Genomic DNA, 24553 nt, shown 5'->3' with positions numbered 1-24553 from the left:
GCAGGACGGAGGTCGCATTGTGACAGGTTCACATGATCATACTGTCCGGCTGTGGGATCCAGCAACAGGGAAGCCAGTGGGTAAGCCCTTAGTGGAGCACACTCATTGGGTCAACTCAGTCTCATTCTCTTTGGATGGGAGACCATACCGAAGAAGACTATTCACCATCATCCTCACACTGCAGTTGCATCCCACATCTCACACCGGTCCTCACACCCAAAACTGCGAACGACGATTTCATTTCCTTCTCATCAAACCCAACGACACATGCACTGCGCGACACTGCTGAGCTACTTGCGGGCACCTCCTATGACAACCACACATTTGTGTTTGTGCTAGGTGAAGATGGATGGGCAATGGGACCGAATCGTCGTCTCTTGTTCTGGGTACCACCCGCTTCCCGAAAACTATTCTATAATCCTTGGACTGTATTAGTGATACCCAGAGGCGGTGTTGAGCTTGACTTAAGTTGCATGGCACATGGGACACGCTGGCAGCACTGCCGCAAGAAGTGTCCCTCGCAGTTAATCAATTCGATTCTTGTAGTTCTTGGTTGCGATGATCTCGTTCCTGTAAATTGATTTGTAGAGATATTTGTCGAGTACGATACAGTTACATAATACTTATACTGTTCTTTTCTGATTTTCAACTTCGCGCTCGCTTTCGGTTCTAGACGTAGACCTTTGCTGTGCTCGCATCTCGATCGATCATACTACTATTCTGACCACCATGCTGCTTGGTCTTTTCACACACGAACATTTCTGGTCTAGTAAACATAGCGAGCTCCTTTGACAACCAGTCACGGCTTGCGAGTCTGCCGCTCAATGAAACACTTATTACTGAATCTCTATTTGCTTCTCACAAATTTCATATTGTAACTTTGTGCAACTTGAAGTTGGCAACATTATCATAGCTCTTCGAGGCAAAGTTTTCAGCTCCCCACAGCAATCACATGGACCAGACCGCACAAGAATAGTTGATCACTGCCTTATCTTTAATTTTCACCTGTAGGCATCGTGTGCGCTGGATTCACGAGAAAGCTGTCGCACTAGGCCCACTGCTTGCAACGAAACATCTTGCAATGCACCCTTCTCTCCCAACGAATACAAGGCTTCCAGTGAGTCTTGTTCTACTACCTGATCACCCTGAATGTCTCTGAACTTGTTGACGCTAGATTCGGCTGCCTTTTCACAAAATGTTTTATTTCTCAGTTGTCCTCGTCATCCAGAGTATCATGATCGTTACTTTCTCCGCGCGCTACACCCTCTGTCTGGTTCGCGCTGATCGCCGCATGCGAGCAGGTAGAAGACACTCTTTCGTGCCCATAGATACTTTCAACTCCGGGCGCAAGTCACAATTTTTCATCGAGGAGTTTGCAAGTGCGTCCTAGGTGATTACGGTGCATTCCGCCCTCAACTATGTTGAGAGCACAATTTATCATCCTCCCCGCCTTCACCATATTCATTAATGGCTCTTCCCCCAGGTCCTTGACCGCGTGCAGAACTGCCAGTCGCTGGTCTTACAACCACTGAAGATACTGAACTTGCCTAAGATCGTGCCAAGGTATCGAACATTACATGCACTTTTTTTGGCGAGAATCATGGTGTTGGCGAAAGTGATCACGACATAAAGTCGAGATTTAAAGTCGAACGAGCGGAGGGCGAGGAGACCTACCACATGGGGATGCAAAAATATTTGAGACGAACAAGAGCAAGCGAGGAAGAAATTGAGGTGAGACAATCTGCAATGACTTCAAGGGCTCATGATGCTCTCCCTTAGGCAGATCAATAGAGGGAAGACAGTTTATTTCTTCTATAAATATAAACTTATAGGAGTGACTGTTTTCGTTCATCTATCATGTAGTCTAAGGCTTATTTTCCCTACAATCGTATTTGATCGTCCCAACTACGGTCCGGGTGCGGCATTAGCCACTGCTTCATGAATCGCCCGTGGGGAGCGCTTAGCACCGGGCAGTGCAGTCCTGTATTTCACTGCCATTGGTGTCAATGCGGTACAGCATCAGTGACTTAAAGCCTGAGAGAGTAGGACAGACGCCATGTCCTCAACTTCACCATCATGATGACCCTCCTTCCAAGCACAGTTCTCGTTCTCTTATGCGTTCCGTTCGTTTACGCTTCACTCTCCAGTCTCAACAACACCAGTCCCCATATACTCGATGCTAGCAACTGTCCGTCCTGCAACACCAGATCCTTGTGGGACATTATCTTGAGCTGTGGCTTAACTTTGTTTGCCTGCACATGGACTGCCGTCCATCCGAATATCCCGGGTATGGACGAGGGCAAAATTGCCATTACTTCTCGTCGTCTATTTATCATGGTCATAGCGTTGATCGCCCCAGAGCTCATGATTACATGGGCTACGCGGCAGTTTTTCAGCGCTCGTGATGCTGCAAAGGACTTTAGGGACAACGGGTTTATTATAATTGTACAACGTGACGCGACCCACGACGCTGATCAAGTTATACCAGGGAGCACATCTACGGTGGTTAGTCATGGTCACAGCGTCGATTTCCCCAGAACTCATGATCACATGGACCACGCAGCAGTTTTCAAATGGCCATGTCACCCTCCGTGAAGCTGCAGAGGACATTAATGATGCGTTTAGTGCACAAAGTGCCGCGACCCACAGCAATGATCAAGATATATCAGAGAGTCCAGCTATGTTAGCCGGTGATGTTTCAGAAGCGGGTAGAACATCAGGAAAAAACAAAAATCGGGGGAGTTCCAGTGACAGCTATATAGCACTATATAGCCCTAGTAGCCCTATGTAGCTGTCACTAGGGCTACATAGAGCTACAGGAGCTCCAGGAGTAACCTGGAGTGATGGTAGCAAATATTTGTTCCTGTAGCATGCAGGAGTGCTGTAGTAAGCTGTAGTTCAGCGTGCTACAGGTAGCTACAGGAGCTACCGGCTTTCAAGGTCTTCATACCACTACATATAGCTTCACCAGCAGTGATCTTCACAAAGACAAACATATTTAATATATGAACCAATGCAGCAAGCTTTAGAATAACAACATTACTACATAGTAGCTGTTGTGTTGTGAGCAGATGGTAGTATAAATAATAGTTGCTGCCAGTAATTCAACGAAATTTCTTCCAAGTCCACGGTAGCTTGTTAAATTATATTACACATGATATATTGTAACAGTCTGATAGCCTAATGGTATGTGTGCTGTTGCATGAATTGTTGGGTGAGAAAGTTAATAGTGAGTTCGAGAGTTTGAATCCCCTTGACTGATTATTTATTTTCTTGTCATAGTTGCCTGTAGTAGTGCTCCTACAAACTACAGTAGTACCTGGTAGCTACTGGTAGCTTACTATGGGATTCTATGGTGAGTACATAGAGGGCACTTGACGACGGGGCTACTCGCACTACCCTGACTATATAGTACTATGTAGTCACTATGTTTTTTCCTGATGAAGTTCAGGCGCTCCTGGCCGCTATGCAGAGCTTAAACATCAGTTATATGCTTGGATTCTTCAGTTATGCAGGACCAACATGCAACCAATCCCTTTATAGAATGGACAATAACCCATGGGTTCTTCACATGGATGGGTGGATTTATGCTCTACGTTGATGGCATGCCGCGAGCTACTCTTACTTCCAATGAACTCCTGGAGTTTGTTCGTAGGGGATCCGTGGACATGCCAGTCATCACAGAAGCAGATATAGAAGACCGAAGCAAGGGTGATGGACTATCCAAAGGCATCGCCATTCTTCAGTTGGTGTGGTTTGTCTCACAGCTTGTCGCTCGTTGCATCCAGAACCTTCCGATAACCCTGCTTGAAATTGACACTCTGGCAGTAGCTGCCTTGACCTGCATTTCTTATGCTTTGTGGTGGAAGAAGCCTAAGGATGTGGGATGTCCTTATATTGTTCATCTGAAAGCAAATGCAACTCCGCCAGACCTGCTAAACTATGAGTACGTCGTCAATATCATTGCCTGAAATTATTCTGATTCGTCTGCATTCTTGCAAATCAAGTTACAACAGAGACTTTAGCCCCAGGTCCTACTATGAGCGGATTAGGGGACATATATTTTATCCCTTTGTCTGTCTCATTGGCATTGAGGCAAACCCTTCCCCCCGTGCTGCCTGTTATCGTCGTGTGCCATCTCTAGGTGGCTACAATGCCTGTAAGTTTGACGATAACGGGGGCCTACTGACTAGGTATCGTGTTGGTAAGATCATACTTCTCAGTGGATGTTTCAATGGGATGGTGTTTGGAGGGATACATTGTCTCGGTTGGAATTACTGTTTCACAGCCACGCAGAGCACATTATGGCGCGCAACCTCCCTTTTGGTAATATGTGCACCAGTAGTTATTTCGCTTGATACCCTGTCACTCATGCACAGACAGTGGCCTTTGATTAAGATATTTGGACTTTATCCTGGACAGATCGCCACTCTCATATATATTACTGCGTGTATTACACTAATTGCACTCATAATTCTGAGCTTATTACAATCACTACCTACTGGCGTATACGATACAGTAGCTTGGACTGCATTTATTCCGCATTTGTAGTTTTGTTTCATTGATGTAACAGGGCATGCCAACTTACCTGATGGATCACTGTTATAATCGGGAGTGAGGGTATGCATTTTGAACAGCCCAAGCTGCCGCTTGACTTGAGCACGGACGTTTCCATCGAAATGTGATTACCATAAAATCTGGTTATATACTCGCATGTAATCGAGGAGTGAAATGTACATGCAAAAAGACTAGTCAACACATGTGAGCATCACACCAATCTACTAGCCTTTGGAAAAGTCTGTCAGTATGACCCTGCTGCCAAAGCGGTTTGGAAGGAAAGCCAGAGGCTCGCGGATGGGGAAGATATGTGAAGAAGGCACATCTTCTATCAGGGACGAATGCACTCAGACAAGCACAATAGTCACGCTCATTTTACAACACATTGATCCAGAGTGAACATACGCGAAAGCAGCTGTGGTTAGAACGTGGCTGAGTCGTCCCCGCATAATCTAGGGACCGGAATGTCGAAGTGTATGCCTGCACTCGGGCCAGTGCTTCAAAAAACACCACAGTCAGATTAAAACATCAAAAATTAATGCCCTGGTGAGTTCACTTCTTGTCAAGGTCACATGTATCGTCAAGGGTACATTGCAACCCATCAAAATGACTGCAGTCTCAACAACTCACCATATTGTATGCTAATTAGTCGTCAAACTCAACATACGCTCGAGTCGCTATATCTATTATAATGTATGATGAGTTTGACCGCCTGACACTCAGAAGCTGCGTCATGAGCTTAATCAGGAGTGGGAAGCATCTACCAAAATTACCGTCAGCGGATCTGCAGCAATGAAAGATACAAAAACAGATGAGAGCTTCTGAATCGGGCGGGAGATATTGAAAACTCGATTAAGCAAAGTGCATACCAGTCGATGTTGTATGTCACACATAGCATCACTGAAAACCAGATAACCCGGTATGACAATATTTACCTTATAAGGTTGGCGAAATCTGTGTTGTCCTTATATACCCATGTATTGGCCTACTTATCAAGCATCATTTTCCTGATCCATGAGCTTGTTTGTCGTGTTCGACACATTATTCTAACAGTATGTCGAATTCTAAGCCGGTGGTATAGTTTTTGCATTCATGCGTAATAATTGCTTAATACTATAGCAGTGCAGAATGATAGGAAGACGTCGATGCTGTAGGCATACGCTCAACGTATATGGCGCTGGATCTATCCAAAAATTCTAGACACACAAAACTCACACACACCACTGTGAGTCGCACTCGTCCTCCATGGCTTCGCTACATTTGCTTGTCATTGTCGTATTTTCTGATTCAACAATTCATCTCAAGACGTGGTCAGTGCCATCCTTCTTCGCTTATGAGGTCCTAACATGTCTTACTCGACATTGAGCCGATTTCTCGAACAGGCACTGCCGGTCTGTCAAAAGCTCGAAGGGATGTGGTGCTTGGAATGAGCTGTGACATTTTACTGGAGATTGATGGTGTTGAACGCAGCCAAGGGATTGTGGGTACCTTTCTCTAAGCTGCAGAGGTGCGTGTGATATGTATTGTGCATTTTTATGCTGCTAACTACCTCAGTTCCATAGGCACCCAAGACATAAACTTACCTCCCCCTCATCTCCTTCTCGCCCTCCTCCACTCCTCTCATTCTGGCGCCTTCCGGTGTGGTTCGCATATGTTCAAGCCACGTCAGCATTTGCTGACATGTGCTGGGCATGTGCGCTAAGCACTGGCGGTTGTTGGGATCGGGCAGTAGTGAATGGTGGTCTGGATGATCCCTTAATCCTACTTGAAACCCATTCTGCATTTTTGGCCTTTCTTCATAGTCAACATTAGCCATTCATCCTCGACCGATGCTCGAAACTGCTGTTGATATCCGAGTCGGATCTCTGTTGGTTTTAGCTGTCTGCAACCGAAGCTCGCAACCTTACCCGGCTCCGACCCTGCTCCTTCTCTTTTCCTATTCTGAAATAGTTTGACCACCGGATCTCAAAACGAACGAGGTACAACTCCCTTGGGAAGGGTCAAGACCTCAGTCACCACCGGCCGAGCATATCTTCCTGTCATTGATAAGTAAGGATCCGACTCAGACTTTATTTTCAATCCCCACTATCACCTACTCTGCCTTCAATCACTCATTAACGCTACTTCCTGCAAGTTTCTCGACAGGATGCCATCCAGAAAGTCGCACTGTACTACAGGGTCTGGCAACAGGATATGTCATGTTGTGGTCTATGTTTCTGTCTAAGGATGACTGGTCTTCGATGATATGGCTGAACTCAATCCTGTTACATCCTATGGTACCACGAGTTCAATTATATACCACCAAACTCGATCCTATACTGGCACCGCCGAGCTTGATTGTACACCGGCACCGCCAAACTCAGTCAACCACTTGAGCAGTGCAAATCCCTGCATAAGGAAACAATAGTGTCAAGTTGCCGCGACACCTTGCTTTCATTGGACTTCAAGGCACTAACGATATCTGTTGTGGTTCAACCCATGTTATTGTTCCTGCAGACGGTGTTGATGATGAGATTAGGGTAGAGAATTGGCGAGGCATTGATAAACTACATGTATTGTACCGAGTGTCTCTGTATAATCCTATACAACCCAATGTGACTTCCTGGCCAATCAAGTATAAAACCCGCAATACCATGATGCCAATGAAGCAATTGTCCATATGATGGTACAGATGGCAAGAATTTCTATCTCTTTTACTTATTGGACAGGAGAGCCGCTGTGCTAGAAATGCTAAATGAGAGACACTTTTTCAAACATGCATCATCACTTCAGTACAGTTTTAGTATTGTCACAACATGATTCATGCAGCCAATGCCAAATGAAAACCATTTTGATAATTATTGGTCATAGGGGATAGCGTTCTACACATATATATCTTGTTTTCAGCAATTAGCGTGTTTATCAATCTGTTTGAGTTTTTACACAGCCAAATTCATTCAACTAATGCCGGGCACAGGTAATCATGATAAAGATTGGTCACAAGGGATAACAATATATTTCTATACAAGACTATGGCTTCTGCACTGCCATATTTTATACGATTATAGACATTGTTGGGATTATAATGTGTATATAAGGGTTTATCATAGATCTTGGTTTTCAGTGATGAGGTGAACTATCCTGCGATCATGCCATTCAAAATGAGGCGTTCTGTTCACGTACTGGTCTGCCAAGCTTTGACTATGTAGGCTGCTTGTGAGATGTCAAAGAGTGATCATGAGCATTGTATAGTTATCACCTGGCATTTTCTTTCAGTGGGGCATGACAATCCACTTTCGTTCTTAGACTCTCCGTGTTTGAATCGCTCGCTCGGCCCGTCGGGTGGGCGAGAAGTCATTGTGAAGGGTGTTCTTGAACATCTAATGCGCTGTGCAGAGGGATACAGAGGTTTGGCATACGAGTGCCAGGCTACAACTGTTGGCTATGCTAGAGGCGTCTTCATATTGTTTCTCGGTGACTGAATGTTGTAAGTAAGTTTTTGAGATAGGTGGGGAAGACACGCACGAGAGGACAACAAAGAACTCATCAGGAATGTGCATAACACTCTTCCTGACGTGACACGAGGTTTTGTTAACGGGAGGAGGGCCATCTGGATTGTTTCTCGCAATGCGTCCCGAAAACGAAGTTCGAACTCGTCTCAAACTACGAAATTGCCATCGGGCGTTGCCGGTACCTTCTGGTTGAGAATGTCATGTTGTTATGATCGACTCTTCTGCATCCAACGTTAACCACCACGCTGCTTGATCTTTTCCCCAAACTTCTTTTCTCTGCCAATATACAAACAATTATGATCATTTGCGGTGATTTGGCAGCCACAGCGAGCTCGAAAAGCTACGGGCTTCACTCAGCAAAATACTCATACCTCTCCCCGGTGCTCTCAGCTTCAGAGCGCCAGGGATGCAGATCCTCTTCGCTCATCTGTTTACAACTATGTTGTGCCTGATGGAGGCAGTGAGTATGTCACGTAGTATTTTCATGGTTATGGAAAATATTATGATACATACTCGCTGAATGTCTACTCGATTGTCTCCCGCAAATTTCATTCGTAACTTTGTACTGGCAACATTGTCAGTGTATCTCTATGAGCGGTGGACCAGACCGCATATGGTCGGTTGATTACCTGGTGTATAGGCTGCCTTACCTTTGACTTTTGATTTGTAGGCGTCATGAACACTGGGTTGGCGTTAAATGCTGTAGATTTCAGGCCAAGAAATGGTTGGCAATTCCCCTTCTCTCCTCAAGTACGCTTGTCCGAATCAACGAACACAAGGCTTCCGATCCTAGAGTGAGTCCATGTTCTGGCTGATCACTCTGGATATCTCTGAACGTGTTTGCGCTAGATTTAACTGCCTTTGAAATCACAAGTATTTTCTACGCTTGTAAGTTGCGGTAAATGGGCTCGGGATGGCGGGGAATTTCCGAGTACTCTATCATCCAGGGTATGATCTCGATTGGCAGAGATAGAAGATCGAAGTAAGGGTGATGGACTATCCAATGGCATTGTCATTTTTCAGCTGGGAGGGTTGGTTCTCTAGATTTTCGCCGGTTTCAATGAAGCACAACGATCCACTTGCCTTCTTCGATTCCCTTTCATGTGACCTTCGAATCGCTCGCTCAGGTAGGCGAGAAGTCATTGTGTTGAGTGTTCCTCAATATTTAACGTGCTGAATTTGAGATTGTGGAAATCGAAGTTCCTCAGAGGCAACGCGGCACAGGCGTTCCCCTTGTCGACCTTGTGCTTCAGCAACTGCCATGGGAGTCATACCTGGAGAGATCTTGATCACGCCACCTTCACTACACTTCGTCACAGCCCTTCACACATTCTCTGACGCAAGATCATTTCCACAACAATAAGTTCTATATCTGTACAATCAAGAGTCAATCCACATTCAAGCATGGCGGCGTATTATTCACTTTGACGTGATCATCAGCACACGTCAAGACTGCATATACGTCGTAAGTAAAACAAATAGCAAGGTACCAGTCAGGACAGCTGCGTGCACCTCTCAGAAGGTACGAGACCAGTGGGGGAGGTCCGCCGTGAAGTACTGTGATTACAGACAAGGCTTGAGCGTATGGTGTTGCGCGACATTTGGAAGTGGTTAGAGCATTGATGAGATCCCGTAGACGAAGGACATAGTTGTATCGAGCACGTGCATCAACGTTGGAGCTTTGATGAGATATGGATGCGTCTGCGTGGTCAATTTAGTGGTTGGTTGTTCCAAAGGAAGACTAGCAGGATGTTGTGCGCATATACAGTGAGGGACCCTATAAAGCGAGGACCCTAGCCATATATGCATACGACATGCGTTAGAGGGTTGAATATATGCGCCATATCCCAGAAAGCAGGATGCATGCGTGTTGTCCCTTGTATTTTGGTCATTCGGAAAGGGTATATGCGCTTCATGACCCGCTAAAGGCATTCCAGCAGGACTTCCGGGAGGTGGCTGAATGCCTATGCACGCCTTCGTGAGGTTTGAAGCTAATTTGAACGGCTTGTACTAGGTGCTGAATACCTCCACTTTAGATATATACGTCTTGAGATGTAGCAGAACACGCACCACACAATATCTCAATGAAAGCGGCTATATATGTCTGTGGTGTCTTCATATTTTGTTCTCGAAGTTGGGTCCGATAGGTGATGCATATGGATGAGAACAATAGTAGATGGAAGGCGAAAAATTGATATCCGTTACACTCTGTCCGTTGTCGAACACGCTCGAAACGAGCGTTAACACGAAGGTGTGTTGAGCCGTTTCCCGTAGAATGAGATACGTCGAAAGCAATTGTAGGGATGAGCTAAAGGCGAGGGGTTGTGAGTCCATGTACATACAAGCAAAATACAAGGACAGCGTTGAAAGATCCACCGACAGCAGCAAGAACCAATGCTAATTAGCCGACAATCGTGTCAGAAGCAAAGCCGCAATTGCATATGCATGTTGGCCACATAGAAATCCTGCAAGCAAAGGTGATAATAATCCGAGGACATACGGTGAGCCGATGCTGTGTATACGTAAGCAGGTCGAATCCGGGTGATCTTGAAATTTTCAAACTCTCCCCTCGATCGCGTTAAAGTTCAAGTTGTTCTGATCAGTCACACCAGCTGAGTTTCTTGTATTTTGTCATACAACTAAATGGCGACTTTATCGCGATTTGGTAAATACAAGGAACTCTTCACTTGTGACTTATTACATTCATGACAAGGTCGCAGCTTGTTCGGGCCTTTTCCTTGAATCTAATGTTATCAGTCTCAGAGCGCCGGAGATGCAAATTCTCACTCTTTCTTGATCTTTTTTTGATCTCCGTGTGTTGTACCCTAATGGAAGCAGCGTTTATGTATGTAGAGCTCGGTTCTTGTGAAATGCATGGGTCCTTGCATTTCCTACTCGCCTCTTACGACATGGAATTCTAGGCAACCGTTCTAGCCCCACAGCCATTGAATGAATCAGAATGTACCTGATTGCCTCGTGTTCAAGCTCTCTTATCTTTCAGTTATCGAACTTCGATGTGTAGGCGTCGTATGCACTGGATTCCCGTAAGATGCTGTGCGATTGTTGTATCAAGCTCCATCGAACTCTATCGATGGTGGTCCAAAGTCGCCTTTCTTTCCCAACGCTTCTCCAAGTCGACGAACACGAGGCTTCCAATCCTGGGATCACGCGAGTTGGTGCGTGTTCTAGCGGATCATCCCTGGATTGAATCACAGTGCTTGTTTGGTTCTTCAAGCGCCAGAGTCACACATAAAAGGCCGCGTCGTGGCCGCGATCTCCGACCACTTTTCAAACCACTCTCACCCCACAACGCATCTCCACCATGCCAAGTGGTTCTCATAATGGCGTTTCCCCGGTACACCACCATTCGGAATACTATCTGAAAGATGGTAATATCACTTTTCTAGTACGCCCCACCTGTTCTATGTTTCTGTCGTGCTGATCATCACATGGGAGCAGGTTGGAGACACACTATTCCGTGTACATAGACACTTCTTCGAAGTCGAATCGCAATTTTTCGTGAAGGAATTTGAAAAGGCTCCCAAGGAGGGAACTTCCGATTCCAGCGCGTTCCGACTCGAGAAAGTTACCGTCGAGGACTTTGCCAAGTTCCTATGGGTCTGGTATAGTCCGTAAGTATTGATCTAAATCATCATATCCCGCAGGCATCGTCATTAATCACTGTACACAGCTCGTACAGACGCGAAATCAAACCGAAAGATCACTGGCTCACCATCCTGGAGCTCTCGACAGTATGGCAGTTCCCAGAAATGAAGAAGCTAGCTGTCGATGAGCTCCAGAAATTGGACATTGAACCCATCGAGAAGATCACCACCTACGACAGATATCAGATCGACAAATCGCTTCTCTTACCTGCGTATAAGCTCCTGTGCAAGCGGGCGGGCCGAATGTCCATCGTGGAGGGTGAACAGCTCAAACTGCACACTGTCCTCGGCATACAAGAGGCTCGCGAGCGTGCGATCAGGAGCGCAGCGGAGGGCGGGTGTCGTAGTCCGACCTCCGCTGATGCGGATGACGAGGAGCTGGAAAGGATATTGATCGATGTATTCAGTCTCAAAGGTCATAGCGCTAACCGACAGGGCACGCAGCCGTCAGGAAAACCAGACGACGTGCCATTCATAAACACTCCAAAGCCCCATGGGAATGGAGGCCCCAATGGTACCAAGACGTCTACATCAGGTTCGGTAAGTAAAAATTTTCGGCTTGGTCGAGTGTGCTGTGTGGCTGATTGAAGATAGTCTCCTCAGAATGATAGCAAGCAGAAAGACGGCAACAAATCGGTATGTAATCCGAATCTCTAAACGTATTCCGCTGATGCTGGAGAAATATAGGGGAAAAAATGAGAAACGAACCGGCGGATGAAAAAGGTTACTCGACTGTCCGCTCGACAAAATCCACGGAGCAGACAGTGGAGCGTGTACTTGTTTATTTTGCCATTCCACCATTCATCGAGTCAGTTACCGCAGCACTAGCCATGTACTTTGTAGGATACCTTAGTCTCCAGATTCTTGATCAGTTATATGCTCTGCAATATGCTATCGTAGCGCCAGACTGAAGAGAAGTGTTGCAATCGGCGTGAGTTGAACAACTCTCTGACGTAGAGTTGCATGGGACGTGAAGAGGTTAACAAGGCTGTCAAATAGAAATCGCAAGTGCGGATTAGGAATATATTCAGAGGACATCCATATCACGAACTGTGCAGTGATCAGTATTCAGAGACGCGCCGATCCAGCACGAACATTCAATAAGAGCGAAAGCAGGTTATGTAAAAGGCAATCAAAAATTCAAGTGCGTTTATACATAGTCCCAAGAAGGCACAGTATTGGATATGAAAACACAAATCTATGAAGACTCAGCGGAATACTACAACCCAAATCAAGTTCGTTTTGAATTTTTTAGATTCCTATCTACCCCAGTTTGTACCTGTACGTCTATTGCTTATACCTATCTACCTCTTGATTGTCAATTTTCACCCATCGGATATTCACTAGTCGTCAACACTGGTCCTTGTCTCCGAGGAAGTGCGTGGTCATCAAGGTATGCCATGGAATGACTTGATATCGTCGTGATCGTCTAAAACTTCAGAGGGAGCTATGAATATTGAACTACGGTATCCACTAATCGAATGCCAAGAATGTCAATCGAGTAGCAATTTCCAAAAGATATCTTATCATCTCTGCGCAGCAGTTGCAGGGTTACAGGACGATTGGTAGAGGCGGATATATTGACGCGTGAGCGAGAGAAAAATGACACCGAGTACATATCGGGACTATCAACGAGATTCACGACAATGGAAATGAACGTCAACTTCAACTTCTCCATTTCGTCGTTGTGCACGGTCGCTGCAGGTTCAAATAATGAAGCGATGAGCGAGTGAGGTATTAGGGATATGATACAATGGGGGATGGAAACCCGCTCATGCCCAAAATTTCTGCAGTCTGACAGCAATAACAATTCTGCCAAAACGATCAGAATCATACCCATTGGTATATGGATGATATGATATAAAAGCTGGCCGTTTTTCTATAACATTCCCCCATCCGCACAGATATCCTTCGAGACCCCCCTTAGAAGATTCCATATCACCTCGCACAGAAAATGCGTTTCTCCCTCCTCGCTATCGTCGTCGCTTTGACAGCGTCTATGTTTGTCAGTGCATGTGGTAACGCTGGAGATACTTGCGTCACATCAAGTGATTGCTGCCCTCAGTGGCAGTGTATATTTGATGGGCCCGTGAGTATGAGCAGGTCGCTAAGCGACCAGGATTCAACGACATGACTCACCTGCGCGCCTTAGGTTCTTGCATACAGATGCCTGTAGTAGTCAGTTGAAAATTCAGCCGGCAGCACGAGTGGCACGCCACGACAGTGAGTCATGTTTCTGCTTTCACCTTGTTATCATGTTTGACGATGCAAAATCTAGTAGTTCGGAGCCAGCTGCTTTAGACAAATTTTTGTATTGCTCGAGCAGTGGGAATGTTTGAAATTAATCGACCGTATTCAATTTTGCTCGTGGTCCACTAAGTTCGAGCGTCGGGAAGAAGCGACCATTGCTGTTTGCGTTACGATGAATGTGAAAACAGGTGCGACAGACTTGAATAATATCACTGCCTGCACGGTAATTAACCCCAAAGGGTATGCGTGGGAGCTCGAGAGTAGTTCTCTTCATCGAGCAAGTGTTGGATTGGATACAAGGGACGGTTCGTGAGGAAGATGAGCTCGAAAGAGCGTGGTAGTCGATAGTAATTTCGTCAATTAGGCGCCGTCGCCGGCGATGACCTTGCTTTCTTTTGTAATCGGAAAGACGGAGGGAAAAGAACGCAGCTGAAACGGAATTTTGGAAGGACAGAGACTGGTCACAATCGTAGCAAGTGATACGAACAGAGAATGTGGAGAATGCCGTTGTTTGTAATTGTGGACGATTCGCAGTTGGCATATGATATATGACCTTGCAAGCAAGGTGACGTCACGGAGTTCGAGGAAGCATAGGGTCATGTGATGAAAAGGACGAACCTTCGCATCCAACTGTTTAGTGCTGCTGTGGTCCGGTTCGGTCCAGTTCAGAGGGTGTGTGCACAATTCTTGCTTCCTGAGTGCTCTGAGTGTTTGTACATACATAAACAGAAAAATTGCAGTTTAACAGATATTGGGTATTTACTGGGTGGTCTGTGAGCGGCATCTATACGGATGTCCACAAAGTAAGGAGCTGTTGGGATGAACTAGCTAGTAGGGACCAACTTATGCACTATATAGCTCCATACAAAGCATTTAAGTTTGCTGATGTTCGTTATCTCTGCACAGCAGTTCAAAGGGTCACTGACCTACAATTAGCACAGACAAATTGTGAGTACTATATATCAGGGAGCAAGTGAGAAAAAAATAAGCGAGTACATATTGGAACTTCGTATCGACGAGATAAACTTCTCGATTTCATCGCTGTACAGAGTCACTGCAGGTTCAAATGATGAAGCGATGAATGAGTGAGATATCCCATCGGGGTATGATACAATGATCGTTATCAATAGAGCCCTACAGATTCTGCCGAAATTTTTGCAATCTGACAGCAATAACAATTCTACCAAAACAATCAGAATCGTGCACATTAGTATATGGATGGTATAAAAGCTGGCCGTTGTCCTATAATATTCCCTCATCCTCAAGAGATATCCTGCAAGAACCGTATGACCTCGCACAGAAAATGCATCTCTCCCTCATTGTTGTTGCTTTGACAGCACCTATGTTCGCCAGTGCATGCAGCTTTGAACCTTGCGGATCATCCAATGATTGCTGCGGTGGCTTGACATGCGCCTATGTTCTTGTGAGTATGAGCAGGTCGCTGTGCGACCAGGATTCAACGACATGACTCACCTGTGCGCCTCAGGATAAAGGTTTCATCTGCATATAGCAGTCAGTTGAAATTCAGCCGGCAGCCCGAGTGGCACGTCGCAACAGTGAGTCATGTTTCTGCTTTCAAACTGCTATCGTAATTGATGGTGCAATACCTAGTTCGCAGCCAATCGATACAGTTGCCTTGGACGAAGTTTCGTACCGCTCGAGCAATGTACTAGTAGATATTTGAATTCATCTGAAAGTGATCGACCAGTGCCTAGCTTTGCTCATGGTCCACCAAGCTCGAGTCTGAGAAGCTATCGAAAGAAACGACCATTGCTAGCGTTACGATGAAAGCTGAAAAAAAGTGGCGACAAAGTTGAACTCACTGCCTGCGCGGTAATTTCCCTCAAAGTGTAAGCATGGGAGCTCGAGAGCGGTTTTCTTCATCGAGCGAGTGTTGGCTGGGGTATAGAGGACGGTTGACTGAGGAAGAGGAGCTTGGAAGAGCGCTGGTCGATAGTCACTAATTCCGTCAACGCAGTTCCTTGTCTCTCTAAGAAAGTATAGGGTCAGCGGGATATGCCATATAGAGTGACTTAATATCGTCGTGATTATCTAAAACTTAGGGGGAGCGGCGTTAGACTCGTAGCCAGTCTTTACTACGTCTGAGATGTTGTTAAGTGTTTGACGTAGTAGACTGGTTGATCTCTGAGAAATTTAGCAGGCGAAGCACGGAGTTTGGATTTCAGCCATGCCGGGATGGTAAGGCACAGCTACACTGGATGTGAAAACACAAACTTACTAACCGACTACAAAGGCTATAGCAACCCAACAAGTTGGCTGTGTCGAATTTCTTAGATTCTATCTAGTATCTACCTCAGTTTGTACTTAGACGTCTCTTGATTGTCAATTTTCAATAGTCACTAGTCGTCAACACTGGTCCTTGTCTCCGAGGAAGTGCGTGGTCATCAGGGCATGCCATGGAATAACTTGACATAGTCGTGGCCATCTAAAACTCTAGAGGGAGTGTGAATATTGGACCACGGCACCCACTGGTATCTTTAACGAATCGAATGCCAAAAATGAAAATTGAGTATCAATTTCCAAAAGATACCTTATTATCTCTGCGCAGCAGTAGCAGGGTTACCGGACGATTGGCATAGGCGAATTGCAGGTTGCAAAGCCGTCTACATCAGGTTCAGTAAGTAAAATTCTTCGGCTCGGTCGAGTGTGCTGTGTGGCTGATTGAAGATAATCTTAGAATGACAATAAACTGAAAGACAACAAAACTACAGGATCGGTATGTAATACCGACTCGCTAAACATAATCCACGGATGCTGGAGAAATGCAGGCGAAAAAATTCGGCGGATGACGAAGCTTAAGGTTAAATGTCTATTTGACCATTCCAACATTCGTTGAGTCAGTTACCGCAGCAGCATTCATGTACTTTGTATGATACCTTAGTTTCCGGATCCTTGTTCGTTTATATACTCTGCAATACGCTATCGAAGCGCCAGACTGAAGAGAAGTGTTGCTGTCGGGATGAGTTGAATAACTCTCTGATGTAGAGCTGCATAGGACGTGAAAAGGTTAACAAGGCGGTCAAATAGAAATCGCAAGTGCAGATTGTGGAGATATTCAGAGACGCGTCGATCCAGCACGAACATTCAATAAGGGCGAAAGCAGGTTAAAAAGCAATCAAAGATTGAAGTGCGTCTATCTATTTTCATTAGGAATAGTCACTCGTGTCATCAACACTGGTCCTTGTCTCCGAGGAAGTGCGTGGTCATCAGGGTATGCCATGGAATGACTTGATATCGTCGTTATCGTCCAAAACTTCAGAGGGAGCTGTGAATGTTGGACCACGGTACCCACTGGTATCTTTGACCAATCAAATGCCAATAATGAGAATTGAGTACCAATTTCTAAAAAACACCTTATTATATCTGCATACCAGTTGCAGGATTACTGGACGATTGGTATAGGTGATTGCAGGTATTATATTGACGAGCGAGTGAGAGAGAAAACGAGTACATATCGGGAGTATCGACGAGATTTACGGAAATGAACGTCAATTTCTCCATTTCGTCGCTGTGCATGGTCACTGCAGGTTCAAATGAGGAAGCGATGAGCGAGTGAGATATTGGGATACGATAAAATGTGACATGGGAGCCCGTTCATGCCCGAAATTTCTGCAATCTGACAGCAATAGAAATTCTACCAAAACGATTAGAATCATACCCATCAGCATATGAATGAGATAAAAGCTGGCCTTTGTCCTATAACATTCCCCCATCCACAGAAATAGCCCCCTCAGAAGATTCCATATCAGCCTCCTCGCACAGAAAATGCGTTTCTCGCTCGTCGCCGTCGTCGTCGCTTTGACAGCACCTATGTTTGTCAGTGCATGTAAAGGCCCTGTAGAATCTTGCGGATCACAAAGTGATTGCTGCAGTAACTGGAAGTGTGTCTATGATGGGCCCGTGAGTATGAGCAGGTCGATGTGCGACCAGGATTCAACGACATGACTCACCTGCGCGCCAGGATTTGGGATTCATCTGCCTTTAGTAGTCGGTTGAAAATTCAGCCGGCAGCACGAGTGGCACGTCACGACAGTGAGTCATGTTTCTGCTTTCACCTTGTTATCATTTTCGATGATCCAATACCTAGTTCGGAGCCAAGCAATACAGCTGCTTCAATAGACAAATTTTCGTACTGCTCGAGCGATGTGAATGTTTGAAATTTATTTGAAAATGATCGACCGTGTCTAGTTAAGCTCGTGGTCCACTAAGCTCGAGTCTCAGAAGCTGTCGGAAGAAGTGACCATTGCTGTTGGCGTTACGATGAATGTGAAAAAGGTGGCGACAAGATTGAAGGGCATAATATCACTGCCTGCGCAGTAATGGATATCAAAGGGTAAGCGTGGGAACTCGAGAGTGGTTCTCTTCATCGAGCAAGTGTTGGATTGGGTACAAGGGACGGTTCATGAGGAAGACTCGGATATGCTTGGAAGAGCGTTGGTTGGTCACTAGTAATTTCGTCAACGTCACGGAGTTGCACGGAGTTCAAGGAAGTATAGGGTCATGTGATGAAAAGGACGGTCCGACTGTTTCCGGACCTTCGCATCCAACTTGCTGCTGTGGTTCGGTTCGGTCCAGTTCGGAGTGTGTGCACAATTCTTGCTTTCTGAGTGCTCTGAGTGCCTGTACATACATAAACAGTGAAAAAAAATTGCAATTCAACAGATATTGGGTATTTACTGGGTGTTTCTGTGAGCGGCATCTATACAGGGAGCTGCTGGGGTGAACTAGCTAGTAGTAGGGACCAGCTTATGCGCTATACAGCCCTATACAAAGCACTGTAGTTTGCTGATGTTCGTTATCTCTGCACAGCGGTTGCAGGGTCACTAGCTAACCTACAATTAGCACAGACAAATTTCAAGTACTATATATCAGGGAGCAAGTGAGAGAAAAGTAACGAGTACATATTGGAACTTCGTATTGACGAAATTCACGAAAATGAGTGTCAACTTCTCAATTTCACCGCTGTGCAGGTTCACTGCAGGTTCAAATGATGAAGCGATGAGTGAATGAGATATGCCATTGGGTTATGATACAATGTGGCATGGTCGTAATCCATAGAGGCCGCTGCTACAGGTTCTGCCGAAATTTCTGCAATCTGACAGCAATAACAATTCTACCAAAGCAATCAGAATGGCGCACATTAGTATATGGATGGTATAAAAGCTGGCCGTTGTCCTATAATATTCACTCATCCTCAGAGATAACCTGCAAGAACCGTATAACGTCGCACAGAAAATGCATCTCTCTCTCATTGTTGTTGCTTTGACAGCACCTATGTTCGTCAGTGCATGCAGCTTTAAATCTTGCGGATCATCCACGGATTGCTGCGGTGGCTTGATGTGCGCCTATGTTCTTGTGAGTATGAGCAGGTTGCTGTGCGACCAGGATTCAACGACATGACTCACCTGCGCGCCTTAGGATAAAGGTTTCCTCTGCATATAGAGGCCAGTTGAAAATTCAGCCGGCAGCCCGAGTGGCACGTCGCAACAGTGAGTCATGTTTCTGCTTTCACCTTGCTATCGTGGTTGATGGTGCAATACCTGGTTTGCAGCCAGTTGCTTTGGACAAATTTTCGTACCGCTTGAGAAATGTAGATATTGAATTTATCTGGGAATGATCGACCGTGCCTATTTTTGCTCGTGGTCCACTAAGCTCAAGTCTGAGAAGAAATGACCATTGTTGTTAGCGTTATGACGAGGGAAAAAGGTGGCGACAAAGTTAAAGTTACTGCCTGCGCGGTAATTGCCCCCAAAGGGTAAGCATGGGAGCTCGAGAGTGGTTCTCTTCATCGCGCAAGTGTTGGATGGGATACAAAGGACGGTTGACGAGGAAGAGGAGCTTGGAAGAGCGTCGGTCGATAGTCACTGATTCAGTCAACAGAGTTCCTTGTCTTTAAGGAAGTATAGGGTCATCGGAGTATGACATGGAATGATTTGATATCGTCGTGATTGTTTCAAACTTAAGGGGAGCGGTGATGACTGTGACCATGACTACTGTATCAGGGATCTTCGACCAAGTACATGCCAAGAATGAGAAGAAGTATCAATTTCCGAAAGACACCTGATCATCTCTGCGCAGCAGTTGCAGGGTCGCTGGCCTACTAATAGCACAGGCAAATTGCAAGTACTGTATACAGGGGAGCAATGAGTGAGTGAGGGAAAAATGACATGGGATATTGGCCGAGTACAAACCGGGAGTATCGAAGAGAATGGACATCAACTTCTCGACTTTGTCACTGTGCTTGCAGGCTCACTGCGGGATCAAATAATGAAGCAATGAGCGAGAGATTGGGATGAGAAGACTGGTAATTCGAGCGAGCATTCTGCAGTTGCGATTCGCGGAAAAGAAGAGAATTGTCGATGCTTACAGACAGCTTAAGATTCAATGGTCGTAATCAATTGAATATGTTTTTGCAGTTTCTGCCGAAATTGCTGCCATGTGGCAGCAAGAACAATTCTGCCAAATCAATCAGAATCGTGCTCATAAGCATATGCAGGTTGTAAAAGCTGGTCGTCGTTCTACAGTGTTCTCCCATCTTCAGAGATATCAGACAAAGGAAACAGGGGGTCCAATAGCAATGTCCTACATAGGGTATCGTGCTCAATGGACAAAATTGGAATAAAAAAAGATTACATATCACCTCGCACAGAAAATGCGTCTATCCTTCCTCGCCGTTTTGCTTTGATGGCAACCATGTTTGTTAGTGCATGTGAGACTGAGGATCAAACTTGGTTTGTGCCGATCATAACGTGAGTATGAGCAGGTCGCTGTGCAATCAGGATGAGAGTTTGCTGGCTTTGTTTCATCGAAAGAACGCTAGTAAAGTCCATTGGTATATTGTCGATAGCTTCTAGTACCTGAGAGGCTGAGACGATCCGCAACAAGTATGAACGGAAGACGAGCAGGTGCAAATGAGTACCGACTGATGCAAACAAACAAGTGACAATTGTGGTGCTGTGTAAGCAAGTCTTTCGGGCGTTGCCGGTGGCACTGTACTGTTTTCAACATCTCGCGTTCCGTCGCTCAGCGACTCCAGTCATATCTTCACGCCTGCTCAGAGCTCCTTGAGTCCCATGTAAAAGTTACTGGCGATGCGGTAGCCACAAGGAACTCTTTATTTGGATGATAAGCACTGACTACGGCTTCAGAAGTTCAACCTCTCATGCAATGCCCTTGATGGTCTCAGCTTTAGAGCGTCAGGGATGCAGATTCTCTTTACTGGTTTGTCTCTCCATATGTTATGCATGTACTGCCTACGGGCGGCAATGAGTATGTTCCAGAAGATTGAACAGGACACATACGGACTCGCTGACTCGCCTCTTACGATATTCATATTGGAAAAACGATCAGCATGTTCCTTCAAGGCAATAGTTCTAGCCCTCCGCAGCAATTGAATCAGATGAGGACTCACATGAACGCCTCGTGTTCAATCTGTCTTATCTTTGATTTATCAGACTTCGATTTGTGGGTGTCATATGCACTGGATTCACTTGAAATGCTGTGATATCGTAGTATCAAGCTTTATTGGGCCCATCGATGGTCCTGGCCACTGAACGGGTCATAATTCGCCTTTCCTTCCCAAGTCACTTGCCCGAAACAACGAACACGAGGCTTCTAAATCCTAGGAATACGGCAGTGCCAGCGGATCGTCCCGGTACATCTTCAAGCGAGTCACAGTGTTGTTTTTGACTCTTCAAGCGCTCAAGTCGCACATAAAACGGTCATATCATTCCCGGGAATTTCGATCAGTTTTGAAACCATCCTTGCACACATCTATCATCTCCCTCATACCAACCATGGCGCACAGTTCTCAGAACGGCATGTCCCGAATGAACTGTCATCCTCAATACTATCTTAGAGATGGTAATATCACCTTCCACGTACGCCACAACTTTTGTGTGTGTTACTCGCGCTGATCGCCATGTGCGAACAGGTTGAAAGGACTCTGTTTCGTGTCCACCGACACTTCTTCGAGCGCGAGTCGCTATTCTTCTTGCAGGCATTTGCAAGGGTTCCTCAGGGGGGAACCACTGATACCAGCGCGTTTCGACTCGATGAAGTCACCGCTGCCGATTTTACGAAAATTTTATGGGTCTGGTATAGTCCGTAAGCATCGATTTAAATCCTTATATCTCGCAGGCATCGTCATTGATCCCTGTCACAGCTCGTACAGACGCGGAAGCCTGAGTGAACCAAAAGAGCATTGGCTCACCATACTGGAGCTCTCGACAAAGTGGCAATTCCTAAATATGCAGAAGCTTGCCATCGATGAGCTCGAGAAGCTCGATATAGAGCCCATTGAGAAAATCACTACGTACGACAAATACAAGATCAATAAATTACTCCTCTTGCCTGCATACAAGCTCCTGTGCAGGCGGACGACCCGAATAACCGATGAGGAGGGTGAGCAACTCAAGGTACCCACCCTCCTCAGGATATTCGAGGCTCGTGAGCGTGCGAGGAGCGCAGCGGGGGGCAGGCGCGCAGGCCTGATGGAGGGCAGGCGCGCAGGCCCGACCTCCGCTGATGCAGACGACGAGGAGTTGGAAAATATTTTGATTGATGTGTTCGAACTCAACAGTCGTGCCACTAATCAACAGGGTGCGCAATCGCAGGCAAGATCAGACGCAACTTCGACGCCGAATGTGAATGGAGCCGCCAATGGCCATAGGCCGGCGTTTGGATCAGGTTCTGTAAGTGAAAAAAAAACCTCGAGACCGTATGTCATAGGGCTGATTGACAAATAGTCTACCCACTGACCCAGAATGGTAATAAGTAGCAGAAAGATGCGGACAAAAGTGAAGTATGTTATGCGACTTACTAAATGTACTTCACTGACGCTCAAAGTATATAGGCAAGGCAACCATGAGTGAGGAGCCGACGAGAGGTGAAGATTCCTCCACTGGGCTCTCGGTTTCTGTTGTAGAGGAAAGTGGAGCGCGTTCTGCTCAATTTGTACCTTCCAATGTTCATCCAATCTGTCATGACAGCAGTATTCGTATATATTGTTATCTCTGTATCATATCAGGTGTCTTGATTTTGCACAGCCTATGTAGTTTGCAATGATACGCTGTCAATAAACTTTCACGCTCGAAGCTCCAACAGCCAGTGAGAATTTAAAGTCCAGTCGAGCACCGTTTCACCTGGACGTGAGTCGATCTAAACCGTACCCTCGCTACCAGCACCTGTATTTACTCCAAGCGTCTTCCAGCTGCAACATTTCCCGTACCTTGATTTCTCTGCACCCGCCACACCGTTTCCTGGCTAGTAGTCAAACCCGCGTTCAATCGAATGGGCACTAATTTTACCTCAAGGAACCACTGTACGAGCATATTTATTTACGGATGCCGACAAGCATCTCCGGTAAATTCGGACTCACCACCGCATCTCCTTCTGCAGGCTCTGGGGCGACAACAGAGATGAAAAATAGCTGCAGATGTAAAAATAACTGAAGGTTCTGCGAGGGATATCATGATAAGAAGTGCTCGCCAGTGTGTCATATATAAGAGAACGCGTAGCGTACAAGGCGAGTCAAATTCATGATCTATATCCAATTGAGTCGATATCGTCTCGGCTGACTCGCTTGTCTGTGATGAGATCCTTGCTATCGAGGCCCTGCTCAGTCGTAGAGATATCATAATGGTGCGATCACGACCCGTCTGATGTTACGATCCTGTAAAAATAGTATAAGGGTTGACGACAAGCGATGCGAATAAAGAGCCATGTTACGCCTCATGTTCGACAGGGGCCGGTGAACCTCTTGGCCAGGCCCTAAATCAAAGCATGTTGATCCGGGTATGTGCCGGCTCATATCAATGCGTCATCGGATGTAGTACAGAGGCCTGAGGTCGGATGGGATTCAAACATTAAACTTGTCTCAATAACAGAAACCAGCCATATCGCACCTCACACCTCGCACCATGAGCACATGGAAACGAGCGAGAAGCCTCTTTATCGAAACTACAATTCGATCTTAAGCTTCATCGATGAGATCTGGGGAGCACAGAGAGAGATGAAGACGAAAACCAGGAAGAAATAAAATGAGGTCCGGAAAGAACGTCTCAGTGCATACCAATATTGTATCATATGTGACATATATGGCGGGACTCTATCCGAGTGGGATGCATTAGCACTGTCGGATCCAGATCATGTCAACGGCAAGTCCAGGAGAATTGCTGCGATGAATTGCTTTGTGTCAATAATGACGTAAGTATGAGCAGGTCGTTGTGCAATCAGTATTCAATTAAATGACTCACCTGCGCGCTTTAGCATGTGGTGCTGGGGTGGTCGGGTTCAGTCGATTCTTAGGGTGCTGCACGAAAGCTGAGAACCGAACCATGGCCCGGTTCAAAAAAATAGTCGAACCCAAAACCAGATCCTCGCGAACGGCTCAGAACGGTCAGGTTCGTTTTTTTGAGGGGTTCAAACTTGAACCGAACGCCAAAAAAATCCAGCGAAGCGAAACACATGATAAAGTCAGCATTGAAGGTTTGGACGACGAGGTGGACGATACCAGAATTGTCATTGTTAAAAAAACACTAAACGATCATGCATTTAGGCCGAAATAAT

At 45.9% G+C, this 24553-nt stretch overlaps 4 protein-coding genes across 4 annotated transcripts; all 4 read left to right on the top strand.

Moving 5' to 3' along the window:
* Positions 1 to 239: 239 nt before the first annotated feature.
* On the top strand, positions 240 to 503 carry F5891DRAFT_904673 (uncharacterized protein; the record flags this gene model as incomplete). The annotated part of the gene is made up of 1 exon (XM_041373524.1): positions 240 to 503. A coding segment is annotated over one exon (264 nt), but the record flags the coding sequence as incomplete, so codon positions are not given.
* Positions 504 to 3501: 2998 nt separating this feature from the next.
* Positions 3502 to 4602, top strand: F5891DRAFT_1060368 (uncharacterized protein). The gene is made up of 2 exons (XM_041362865.1): positions 3502 to 3946; positions 4008 to 4602. The coding sequence occupies exons 1-2, from the start codon at positions 3576 to 3578 to the stop codon at positions 4549 to 4551; spliced, it is 915 nt and encodes a 304-aa protein (XP_041220611.1). The 5' UTR covers positions 3502 to 3575; the 3' UTR covers positions 4552 to 4602.
* A 6332-nt stretch (positions 4603 to 10934) lies between these two features.
* F5891DRAFT_1060358 (uncharacterized protein) lies at positions 10935 to 12893 on the top strand. Its single transcript, XM_041362864.1, has 6 exons — positions 10935 to 10965; positions 11014 to 11454; positions 11508 to 11680; positions 11740 to 12253; positions 12308 to 12349; positions 12401 to 12893. Exons 2-6 carry the CDS (start codon positions 11371 to 11373, stop codon positions 12410 to 12412), a joined length of 825 nt encoding a protein of 274 aa, XP_041220610.1. The 5' UTR covers positions 10935 to 10965; positions 11014 to 11370; the 3' UTR covers positions 12413 to 12893.
* An 8887-nt stretch (positions 12894 to 21780) lies between these two features.
* Positions 21781 to 22566, top strand: F5891DRAFT_902797 (uncharacterized protein; the record flags this gene model as incomplete). Its single annotated transcript, XM_041373493.1, has 3 exons — positions 21781 to 21864; positions 21918 to 22090; positions 22158 to 22566. Coding segments are annotated over 3 exons (666 nt in total), but the record flags the coding sequence as incomplete, so codon positions are not given.
* Between the last annotated feature and the right edge of the window lie 1987 nt (positions 22567 to 24553).

This window comes from Suillus fuscotomentosus (genome assembly GCF_016647785.1).
Source record: "Suillus fuscotomentosus strain FC203 chromosome Unknown F5891scaffold_72, whole genome shotgun sequence".
Taxonomy (NCBI): Eukaryota; Fungi; Basidiomycota; class Agaricomycetes; order Boletales; family Suillaceae; genus Suillus; species Suillus fuscotomentosus.
This window is presented reverse-complemented; position numbering and strand designations above follow the sequence as displayed.